This window comes from Antedon bifida, chromosome 1 (genome assembly GCF_963402885.1).
Source record: "Antedon bifida chromosome 1, ecAntBifi1.1, whole genome shotgun sequence".
NCBI lineage: Eukaryota > Metazoa > Echinodermata > Crinoidea > Comatulida > Antedonidae > Antedon > Antedon bifida.
In genome coordinates this window covers 25,110,568-25,122,901 of record NC_136226.1, presented here as the reverse complement: position 1 = coordinate 25,122,901, position 12,334 = coordinate 25,110,568, and the positions used below count along the sequence as shown (strand labels likewise).

The 12,334-nt window shown below is 33.5% G+C and overlaps 1 protein-coding gene across 1 annotated transcript in view; it reads right to left on the bottom strand.

Annotated features, from left to right (window-relative positions):
• LOC144847194 (transcription factor E2F7-like) overlaps positions 1–8,393 on the bottom strand; it is a 143,980-nt gene extending 135,587 nt beyond the window's left edge. Inside the window, exons 1-10 of the mRNA XM_078703608.1 lie at positions 7,861–8,393; positions 7,364–7,443; positions 6,895–7,025; positions 6,320–6,476; positions 6,091–6,161; positions 5,573–5,660; positions 5,249–5,386; positions 4,673–4,738; positions 4,032–4,163; positions 2,629–3,384 (exon numbers count right to left, since the gene is read on the bottom strand). Coding sequence (XP_078559734.1) covers positions 2,629–3,384; positions 4,032–4,163; positions 4,673–4,738; positions 5,249–5,386; positions 5,573–5,660; positions 6,091–6,161; positions 6,320–6,476; positions 6,895–7,025; positions 7,364–7,443; positions 7,861–8,381 — 2,140 coding nt within the window. The 5' untranslated portion in view covers positions 8,382–8,393. The remainder of the gene's footprint in view (positions 1–2,628; positions 3,385–4,031; positions 4,164–4,672; positions 4,739–5,248; positions 5,387–5,572; positions 5,661–6,090; positions 6,162–6,319; positions 6,477–6,894; positions 7,026–7,363; positions 7,444–7,860) is intronic.
• Positions 8,394–12,334: the final 3,941 nt, after the last annotated feature.

The window sequence follows — 12,334 nt, the reverse complement described above, 5'->3', positions numbered from 1 at the left end:
ATTAAGGAACAACTTAGACAAAGGTAGAAACAATTATTTCATCCTTTACCACAATGAATTCCATTGGGAAAACCTGTTGTAAACTAAAGATTGATTCCCACTTAAATAGATTAAGGAACAACTTAGACAAAGGTAGAAACAATTATTTCATCCTTTACCACAATGAATTCCATTGGGAAAACCTGTTGTAAACTAAAGATTGATTCCCACTTGGACACAACACAAAGACGTACGCGTGGCACAAGTAATTTGACCCAATGCGATGGATTGTCTGGCTAACCTATGTTATTGTGTTGCATGCGATGGATTGTCTGGCCAACCTACGTTATTGTGTTGCATCCAAGAGGGAACAAAGCTTTAAGTAGATTAGATATTGGCTTACATATACAAAATGGCCATTATAGTTACTGTATATGAAAATATTATTTTTGCAATGACATTCGTGTTTTATAGTACATTATCTTTACAATAAGATAGCTACGTTCACACTAACCCCAAGAAAAATGATAGAAAAATAGTGAAATGGGTGCAGTGCAGATTAAAACCGTCCCAAACAAATGGTTGCTTAAGAATAGAACTGGTCACTCACATTAACACATTCTAGATTAGAAAACAAACATGATCATGTGAAGCATGATCCAAAAAATTTTCTGGGTATTAGACCAAATCTGTTTTCAGTGTGAACGTGTCTTTAGCCTGAACAATTTCAGATACAATTGTACAAATCTATACCCTACAAGTTTGTGGTATATACAGTAATAGGATTTTAATTGCAGTTTCAACATTTTTTATAGAAAAAAAGATTGTGAAATAAAAAAAAACAAATGCAAAAATACAAATGTAGTATCTGTTTATTTTCAATCTCATTTATCAAAAACCTTTAGTGTTTTGTAATCTAATCATTCTTAATTTGCATAGCTGGTTAACTTTCTTATAATTAAATATTAAAATAAAATGGTTTTTTTTTTTGTGGTGGTGCATATGGTTTAGTTTACCCTATTTAGCACATTTACTGTATTTTAAGTCATCTTAATATGCATGTACAGTATTATTTATACCTTTACAGTAGCTTCATCAATTCACACACTGACGTCCATTTCAACAAAGTTTGTATAATCAAATTAAACAATATTAAAATTTGTTTTAAATGTGCAGCACAGGATTGTAGTAAAATGCACCTCTTTATTGTGAATATCACAAATAATGCTTATATTAATAGTACTGTGTCTTGGCCATTCATATATACACTATTATCATGTAACTACAAGTATCGACATTAAAATTATAAAACAATACATCATATAGTGAAATATACACAACTTGGCATACATATAATAATAATAATGTGCCATGCAGTCCATGTTTGAACAAAAATGGAATAGTCCGTCTGTGCAAATTAAATATACCCAACTAAGTGAAATGTCGGGTGGTACAAAATTATGTATACAGAATAAATGAATTAAATTTTTTGGATTAGTAAAATATTTTATATTTTTGTTACAATTAGAAGTTATAAACTAAATATACAGTAATTTACATAATTACAAAATAAATTATAAAATTGTCAGTTGAATTTTCCGTAAATACTAAATCACAACCTAAACTACAGTACTTTTACTCTATTAAGAATTAATGTCCAATTTGACCATTTAAAATAGAGTTGTACTCCATGGCAGCATTCATATTGTAATATATAAACAATAATATAATTAGGATTTTGGAATTTATACAGACCCTTTTAATATTCAATACAGTAACTATAAAATTAATTATAAATCATGTTTAATAATAGAAATGACTAAAATATAATAGAAGAAAAAATAGATGGAGAAACTTGCACAAAGTTCAGACATTCCATTCTATCTATCAAAATTTACTTGGTTTAAAAAAAATGTTACAAAACATACGTTTTTAACTATTTCTTTGATTCCGGTGTTTTCAAAGTCAACTGTCTTTGAACTGTTTGAGAAACACTACCAGGCATTCTCTTATGTTGGAATGATGTTAACCCACTTACGACACTTTGCATTAACGAGCCACTTGGCGGGGTAATATACGGGTTTGGTGTTGTGCTGGGTTGAATAGGTGAAAGGCTGGTTAATCCTTTTAACAGAGATGACGCATCTTGTAGTGTTTGGTTCGAGTAACGATAGGGATTCAAGTTCAATGGCGTGGGACTAATTCGTTGCGTAGTGGTGGTCACATTTTGGGAGAGACCTACTGGATTATATCGGAATTTAAGTGGAAGAGCTGTAGGTGGAACTGATGCTTGGGATGATAAGGAAACCACATTTCTCATCTTTACATCAATTTCCGAAGACTTTGTTTTCTGAAGAGTCGCAGCTGGTAGATATGTTTTCTTGGCAGCTACTGTCAAAGAGTTCAATCTTGAGTTTTTAATTGGTATATTTGTTCCACATGTTGATTGACAATGAGGAGTTACAGGCGCCATCCATGATAACAGATATCGACTCTGTGATGATACCAGCTTAGGTGACGAAGTTGGTGGTAGAACAAAGATAGGTGAAGAATTTTGTGTTGTAGGTAATGTATCGCACTTTTGTTTGGCTGGGAAATGTGTGGTATCGTTACCATCTGGTTTGATAGATGTACTACTGAGATTACTAGAAGATGTTTCCATCGTAATAGGAGAAGTTGAACTTGTAGATAACTCTGGAGAAGCATTGCCATCATTACAAGATATTGTTTGAGGCTCAGAAGTCACCACGCACTTATCTATCTTCTTAAGGATTTGATTCTGGATAGATTTTGTAACCAGAGGACTGATGGACTCTTGACATACCAAATCAACATCTTTAGTGTTAGTTCCACATTGTGAGCTGCTACTGGGTACATCCTTCCGTAAGATATACTTGAGATTGGCAACATCATTGTGTTGCTGTGTTACATATATCTTGTTAACTTCATCAATGTCAGGCATCCTTAAAACCATTCCCTTTTTCATCAAACCATCAAGCTGTTGCTCTGTAAGTCCATGTTCCTGTAAGGGAACAATGTCAGTCTTTGATTTCTTCACTACTGGTTGATCTTGATCTACTGTTTTTTTCTCTGGAACCATAAGTACAGACCTCTTGGTGGTTCTTCTAAAAATCTTCTTTTCCTCACTATCATAATGTACACTAGCCATTTCAGAATCTTTAACAACAGGTCTACTGCATGCATCAGGTGTGGCAAACAGTGCTCGGCATGGTCCGGAACCATTAGATCCACTAATCTTAGGAATGATTCTAGCACTGGCAAGAGCAACCATTATAGCATTTTCTTGCTCCTGCTTCTCCTTTTGTCTATTTTTGGAAACCAAGCTTGAAACCTGTTTAGGATATTTCTTTTTTAGTTTTTCAAAATCTGCCTGGAATGATTCATCTAAAAACAAAAAGTGACTCCATGTAAGAGAAAGCACAAATAATAATGCGTGTAACATGGCATATTTTTCAAATTGCAACACACATACATACAGTAGATTCTTGTTATTTGATTGAAGGATCCGCATCCAATATTGGAGCATAGCCTTTACAAATGATTTTAGCTTGTCGTTAAAATATGAATGTTTACATTCTTGGGATAAATAAATTAATTTGGTAAAAGATTATAAGTACGTTATAGTTATATGCATTAATAAACATATCAAATTATATTAACATTTGACAAATACAGTCCAATTATTATTACGAGACATGTGGTGGTTATACATTAATTAGTAAGTAAAAAATAAAACCGATATTATTAATATAAGTGGTCCTGTTTCAATATAACTATGAGTCATAGGACTTACATATTATTAGGATATATAATAATAGGGAGTTTTCACTTTGCGACGACCGACCTAGGCCAGGTCAATCAATGTGTCGTCGCGTCGGTCATCTAGTGGACCTAGAAACAATGCAATATCATTGCATGCACAGAATGAACTAACATGATGTACTGTAGCTTAATTGTCCCAAATCAAAAGCGCCCCAAATACTAAACAAATTGAATCCTATACAACATTCTTAACAACATAGAACTCGTACCAATATTAAGGTCTTGCTTAATGGGTGTATTTGGTGCAGAAGAGAAAGCCTTTCGCTCCCTTTCTACTACATCACACATTACATTAAAAGAGGAATGTCTTGCCCAAGTCCTTTTCCTTGATTTGTCAGTATCTAGAAGAAAAATTCATGTTCGTACAAATACTGCTACAAATTCCTGAAAACAAGTATTAGTATGATTATATCGGTGATATTAGGTGATAAATAGAGCTTTCATTGATTTCACCAAAAACAAGAGTGGTATAGCGAAATAGTAAGGTAGTACATGCAAGAGACATGGGTTCAAGACAAGATACTTTACTCTTGTGATAAGACCATTGGACCCATGCACATAAACAAGCATTATTTGACAAAAAAATGTGGTGTGTCCATATATGGACATGATGATGTCATATGACTAACATATTTAAGGATATCACTACCATATTTGGGCACATCACACTTTTTTTGATAGTGTAAACAGAGCTTAAGACTTGGTCACAGTGAAATTGAAAGCTCTTTATCAAATTTAGGATGGTGGAAAATTACGCTAGTGGTGACACAAATGGTTAGTATAATTGTGAATGTTACATAGTGGTGACATACTGTATACAACAATGACAGTGACAATAATGAATACTTACTAGGACTTGGCGATGAGCAAAGCAAGGAATGTTTTGTAAGTGGGCGCTTCTCGTTTGTTACGGTGTCTGTTAAAATAAACATATTACACAATAAATAATCATTCCATTAATAATAATAATGGTAGTCTTTAAATGCTTTATTAAACACAAAAATGATCATAAATATCATAAGACAACCAAAAAAATAAAGAAAAGCAGAGGAACCATGTACACGGCTCCGTTCACCAGCACTTTGAAGCTCTCCCATATGAGAGCTCCCCGGAACAGTATTCACAGGATCTCGAGTAAAAAAGTTATCTGTCTATCCTTTTCCTACCAAGCATATTTACTCATGTTTAAGTCAAATTAATACTGTATGTAATATTAATGGTCTTTTTTCAGCAACATTTGACTCCGAACTTGCTCAGTGGTGGTAAAAGAGGTCGGAGGACCACTGTCACAAAGTTAGGAATGTAGTCAAATAAACTTCTATTCTATCATAACAATGACACTTAAAATTGTATCCATATTAAAACAAATTCATTATTTCAATAAAGAAATTTCAACATAGTTAATTACAGCAAGTCTTGAACCTACTTATATCGATGTGACTTGGGTGTGGGCCGATCCATTTGAACGCTGGCTTGCGCCCCCTCGTCTCAGTCACATGTACTTTCTTGATAAGCTGAAGGCTGGTAAGAATGTTGGCAATGTCATACAATCTTCGAACTTTGGCTGTAGAGAAACAAAAATAGAAGTTAGTATCTATGAATAAATATATGGAATTTTAAAACTGGGGGATACAAAGCAACAAACAAAGCTTGAGCTGAATATAATAATTATTTAAGTATTTTAAAAGATTTCCTCTTTGTAGGTATCTGCATATACCAAATATGGATGTATACAGAGAGGTATTCTTACTTTTTAATTTGGAACTTTCATCAATTAGAAAATCTTCATTTCCTATTAGAATCCTTGCAGCATCGTCAAGTGATATTAAACTAGAATCCTAAAAAAATAAAATAATTTGAAAAACATTTCAAAAAATGATCTGTTATTAAGCAGTTGTTGGCCATTTTGTACAAACACTTTTGTGTGTATCTATTGTTTTTTATTAGTAATAAAAAGCCAATAATTTTATCTCATTAAAATCAAGGCAATCTAACAACACTGAGCTCGTCTTTCCACGGTACTGTAGGAACTTGTAACAGTTCTTTGATGTTATGTCTGGCTGCGACAAATGCCAACAGTGCTGTACTATCTATATATTCTCTGTGGTGAGCGATGTCTATTAAGGGGAGTGGAACTGATCATGTCGTAGCCACAGATAAACCTTTTGATATCTGGAGCTCGGCATCCTGTTGTTAGATTGCCTAAGTCATTAAATTTTTCACAATTTTTCAATTGCTTTAACACACAAGGGGGTCAACCATCCTTACCTGTGATACTAGGAACAACATGATGAATTTTTGACTCATCACACCAAGCGATTTTTCTTTCCTTGAGTCAACTAAAAAAATATAGAAACATTTTAAGTTGTTTACAATGGAATACTGAGAATTTACTTACAAATACTAAATTCAAGCAAATTGAACGTACAGTAAAGAGTTCAAGACATTCCCAAACTGAGTGGTAGTTAAAGAACTGTTACAGATGAAATCAGTTTACCTTTTTCCTCAGTAGTTTGCGACTTTTGGTTTGATATATTTGAGGTATCAGATAGTGGCCTTTTCTTGATTTTAAGATCTATTTCAAAATCAGAATTCATTTGCAGCTTTTTCAATTTCTCCATTCTTGCATTATAACTCTCTTTGTTGCCAATTTCCTGAAGAATGAAGGTAAAATTTATTTAATTATTTAATTGCTAATGTTTACTTCAGAACTATTGATTATGTAGTAATCTCTTAATAAATAAAGGTACATAATATTTATTTATTACCATCTTTAATGAGGGTGGTCTATCCAGTTCCAGTGAAGGAAGTGATCATTAGGGGCCCTCGACAAAACATACTAAACAAACATGCTCAACGTGATTATGAGATCATGTTCCGAATATATGATTTATATATAAAATATTTAGATTGAAATTTAAACTGGAATTTTCAAAAGGTCCCAAATTCCTCTTTACCATTAAAAGCACATTCCAAATACCAGACTTTCTGGAAAACCAGACATCATATTTGGTCAGCCCAAAGGTGTCCGGTATTGAGAGAGTTGACTGTATATAAAATCCAGACACATACCTGTAGTCTCGTTAATGTAGATAGCAGGTTTGCTTTACCATGCCAAACATACTTGTTCTTTGCTCTCCTGCTAACCATCTCCACACTTTCTAGAACGTTCACAATATCATAAATTCTACGTCTCTCAACATCTGCAATATAACGACCAAAATGATCAATATTCCTCAAAATATTGCATGAAGAGAGGGCAACCGGTAATTTGTTTGAATAAAAGAGTAAGACAGTGGCATAATGGCTATTACCGGTCACTGGCTAAACCCAAGGGCCCCGGAGCTTATGGGGGCCCCTGAGCAGTGCCTAGAGGAAAAAACAGGCATTAAAATATGTCAAAAAAGGCTAAAGCTCCAGCGTTAAGGGGCCACCAAATTTACACCACTGGGGTAAGAGAAAATTCTTCATTTTAAGAACTTGATGGGGAAAAAAAGATATACAGTACATACAGTAGTTAATGTTCATTACAAGTACTTACGAAGATCTTTTGAAACCGTGTCTAATGGTATCGCTAAAACTTGTCCCTCTTCTGGATAATCCGGGTACCGAGACAGAAATCTAGAAAAAAAATGTTTTGAAACGTGTTTTATGCAAGTTTCTGAATTGATCTGCATTTGTTATCACAAACATGAATTCACAATGGGTATATCACAGCTCTGTCACAAATTTAATTACCCTATATCCTCTGATATAATCCCACCACCCTAGAACACGAAATTGTGGGGTGGGACTATACCCGGGAAAACCATGGTTCAGGAAAAATGTTTAATAAGCATTTCTTATAAAAACTCATCTGAACTGGCTAGACAAAGGCCTACAGTACCTCCAGACCCCTACAGTACCTCCAGACCAAAAGTCAATATTGGGACTATACCCAGGGATATGCCTGTTTGTGAAATCAGACCGAGTAGGAGGTAGGATTAGACCTGAAGTGGGATTATACCCGAGGATATACTGTACGGTATATTAACTTACTTTTGACACAATAATCCTAAAGATTTTGACTTGCGACTGGTACAAGTATTGTTCTTATCATTCTCTTCATCTCCTTGAGAATCATTAGCGTCCAATACATCTTCTCTGGATTTCTCCGCAGCCTCAATCAAGTTATTAAACCGTTTTCGATTCTCTCGATCACGTATCACCGGGCTTAGGACGTTCATCAGCATCTTCAAGTTCGCAGTTGGCGTGACTGGATCGTGGTGCGACGACTCGCATAATTTCTTTGGCGTTACTAAAGATGGCTGTCTACTTTCATCAATAGACAAAGGATTTTCTGAATAATCATTTATTTCACTTTTCAGCAAATTTAAGTCATTAATTCTTGATTGTTCTACAGTCTGTAGCGATTCAACATTATTGTCAGTATTTTCTATAGAAATGTTTGAAAATGGGATGGGAAAATCACTTGCTCCATCTGAATCAGAATCACTTTCAATTGGTTTATAATTTGTTGGCAGGAGGAGGTTACCCAAATCTGGTATAACTTCAGACATCTTGTTTTTCAATTTCTTTCAATATTCTGAAAAAAACAATGACAAATTAAAACACTTAAATAATTTTTTTTAATACATACTACACAACAGTATAGATTATACTGTACAGTATAGTTATTTTATATTATAAAAAAAAAAGTTAGATATACAGTACCTACAGTAATTTCAATTAAAAATATCAAAAGAATAAAAATTAATTAGTATGCAGTCAGATCTTAGCTGCCCAGCTATACCAAAACACCTATCCTTACGAACATACAATGTTATTCTAAAATGTATATACTGTACACCACCTGCTGACTGTAAACAGTTTAAAATGGGTACTGGTAGGTCACAATATTCATAATTTTGGTCCAGGTGGGGTACCATCTGGCCACAAATAACATTATACTTCAGTGAACACACTCATAGAAATTAAAGGGGCTTAGAATCAATAGAAAGTGCCCGAGGACACTCTTTACAGGTTGTGAACATTGCGATCCCTAGAAGCTAAACTTATTTGTATACAATATCAAGTAATTTATTATGTTGCTCATTTACACTATTTATTAATTACAGCCAGGTATTGACCTTTGCGGTATTAGTACAGTGGATTGGTCAAACCATGCTGGTAAATTTTAAAATTAAAAATAGTAGAAGTGTAGTCAAATTTACAAGTCAATCAATTTACAAAATAATAATTAATAATCCTTAGGCCTACATACTTCCAATGACCAATGCAATGGGGATTATTATAAAACTTATAAAGTAGTAAGGGTAGGTAAACACAACTTCAGCCAGACACGTCACACTACTACTATTACTAATCAGAACCAGATTTGCATAGTTTTTTATAGGCCTAGGCCCACTACCATGGAATAGGCCTAGCTAGTCTCAGCAGTAGCCGTGTCACTTTGGCACGACATTTATGCACTCCGGCCGCAATTTAATTTGGCAGCGCTCCCTGTGTAAATGAGCAATTTGAATGAAGCGCCACTGGCCAAATTTTTATATTCATCGGGTGATTCAGGTCTTCACCTTGCAGCAATCTTATTGTTGTACAGCCGAAAGAATACATGATTAAAAACTATATATTTTTTAATTCAATAAATCTTTAATCATTAGGCTCACCACATAGGTTAGCTCTGGCCAGATGTATTCGTCTGAGCCTAGGCCTACACACATCAATCAGATCAGTCCCAAATAAACGGTGACATGATCATGGGCCATTTTGCTTCTTATTGCCAGTGAGTGAGTGTAGGTTAGCTAGCTAGGCCTAGTTAAAATTAATGGAGAGAGGAGGAGAGCCACACATCAGGCCTACCTACTATAAAGTATAAGGCTTAGCCTACTGGGGTAGGCCTACTAGGCTATGTAGCCTCCTAAAGGCCTTTAGGCTTTACTAACCTCCTCTAGCTAGCCAGGCATACTACTATCTAATCTATACAGTAGCCTAGCCTACTCTTTATTTATAGCTAGCCTAGGCCTAGTTAACAAAAACAAGCTATTTATAAACTAAATATATCTAAAATAATTCTGAAACTTACGTTGGCTAGTTCATAAAACAATTATTTATACATTACAATAACAATATTATTCGATCGTCCGCAACATCAACCATACGATCGACCAAAAAACCCAGGTCAAAGCAGATAAAAATATTCCGCGTAGTATTCAAATTTGGCGCGTAAAGAGGTGGAGCTATTTTTATCTCGACAAGTGACCTTCAGCGGCCCCAAACCTGAATAATATTTAATGAAACCACTTTTCATATTTGAGAATGGATAGGCCTAGAAGTTTTTTTTCCCAAAATAAATGTAGAAATATTTATAAAAATTTGCACCTCCCGGCTGATCGTAATACAAATTTACATGAAAGAAAAAATAGACATTGCTGTTATCAGTTCTATCACATTCAAACCACCAGCCAACAACAGGAAATGCCTATATATGAAGGACAATGTTATTATTCCTAATCAGTTTATTAATTATAAAAAAAAATCTAATAATTTAATTAAAAGACAGTGCTTTTGATAAGAAAAATAGGCGCAAAACTTTTTCAATATTTTTTTCAATATTTAACATTATTAATATTAGGCCTAGTTAAAAAATTAGCAACATAAATTAATAAATTACTTGATATTGTATTAATTTTTAAATATACAAAATAAAAAAAATATTTTTTATTTTACAGTCAGTGTACAGTATAGTAGTTAAAACTTGGACTTTTCTTTTTTCATATCAAATAGAAAGAAATGCTGCTCCACACAGCACAGGTATTTCTTTTTTATTCTAAAATTTATGACATTAATGAATTATCAGTAGCCTAGGCTACTTTACTTCACTCTAGTCTAGGCAATATATAAATTATACTAATTTATTTTGCTTTCTTCAATAAAAAAAAAAGATATTTATTAATAAATATTAGGCCACCACCAGCAGGCTCAAAATAAACTTATCATTAGCTATAATTTCAAACACTGACGACAGTACAACACTCACTCTGAAAATCTGAATATGCAAGGTTAGGCTTAGCTTGGTCCAGTCTAGCTGGATTCACCGGCCCAACGTAGAGGGGGAGTCTGCTTTTGTTGGTCGAGATCGACGAGCAGCCTAGCTAGAGGAGGCCTAGCCTAGGTAGGCTAGGCTAGGCCTAGGCCCTATGTTATGATATATTTTATGAACTGAATTGTTTCCTCTGTTGGTGTTAACAACGCTAACTAAGAAGCTTAACAATATACGTACCAACTATTAAATACACCCATCGATGTAAAATATTCTTATGAATTCTTAAAAAGTAAAAAAAACAACGTTTTTAGCAGTCAGTTCAGTTAAGTCATCCTCAGTGTATTACGACCATCGGTTCAGCTTTGCGCGTAATCTGTTTAGGATTCGATTTTGGCGCGGCCACTGAACGTTTGATGTGTGGCAGTCACGCCCATAAGCTTTACAACCCAGCCAATCAGATTGTTTGTATCTTAAATTAAATGAATAATAATAGATTATGAATATTCATTAGGGAAACCACCAGTTTTTTTTTTACGAAGCTTCTTCCGCATCTGGTAAATTATAAAAATAAAAGTTAACCAAAATTGTTAATTATAATAAATACTACAGCGAATAAGTTAATGTATCATGTACATAAAAAATGTTTCATTCAGACATTTGTAAATGTGTAAATTTACCAAAAAAATCTCCAAAATGCCTCCTAATTTTAAGAAAATAAGGGTTACTTTTATTATAAATAATGATGTTTCATATTATAAATCATATTAGAATCAATTTTACTGTGACCAAGTCTTAAGCTATGTCTACACTATCAAACTAGTTTGCCAAATATGGTAGTGATATGCTTAAATATGGTAGTGATACGACATCATCATGTCCATATATTATGGGCACAAGTTTGATAGTGTAGATAGAGCTTAACAGTGGCTATAAAAATCTGTCAATTGTTTTATAAACATCAACAAGATACTATCCAACATTGTCCTTGCAAATCTACTAATATTAAGTTCTAATTTATTAACAATAATGTTGACGATTAATTTATTAAAAAAGTGTATTTATGTACAATTTATTAGTTTCCTTTAACTTGTTAACTACACAATAATAATGTAATAGTTACATTCATTATATTTTTAATGCACAAATTTGAAGTAAATAATAATGCAATTCTTTAAACACACAGCAAGTCAAATTGCTAATTATTAAATGAGAAGTCCTATTTCAGGTTCTGATAATGAAACAGTTTTTGGCATAAGAAAAATCGTACCATGATGTACTACCATTTTATGCCAGTCAACAAATGATCTCGGATAGAAATATGCAAAAGATTAAATTCTAGTATAATATAATGACCACTTCACCGTTAAGAATCCATCAGAAAATCTAGGTATTATTGGGTTAATAAATCCAAATCAAACAGTACACATTATATAGTAGTTGTATTATAATCCCATGGTCATTTTTCCC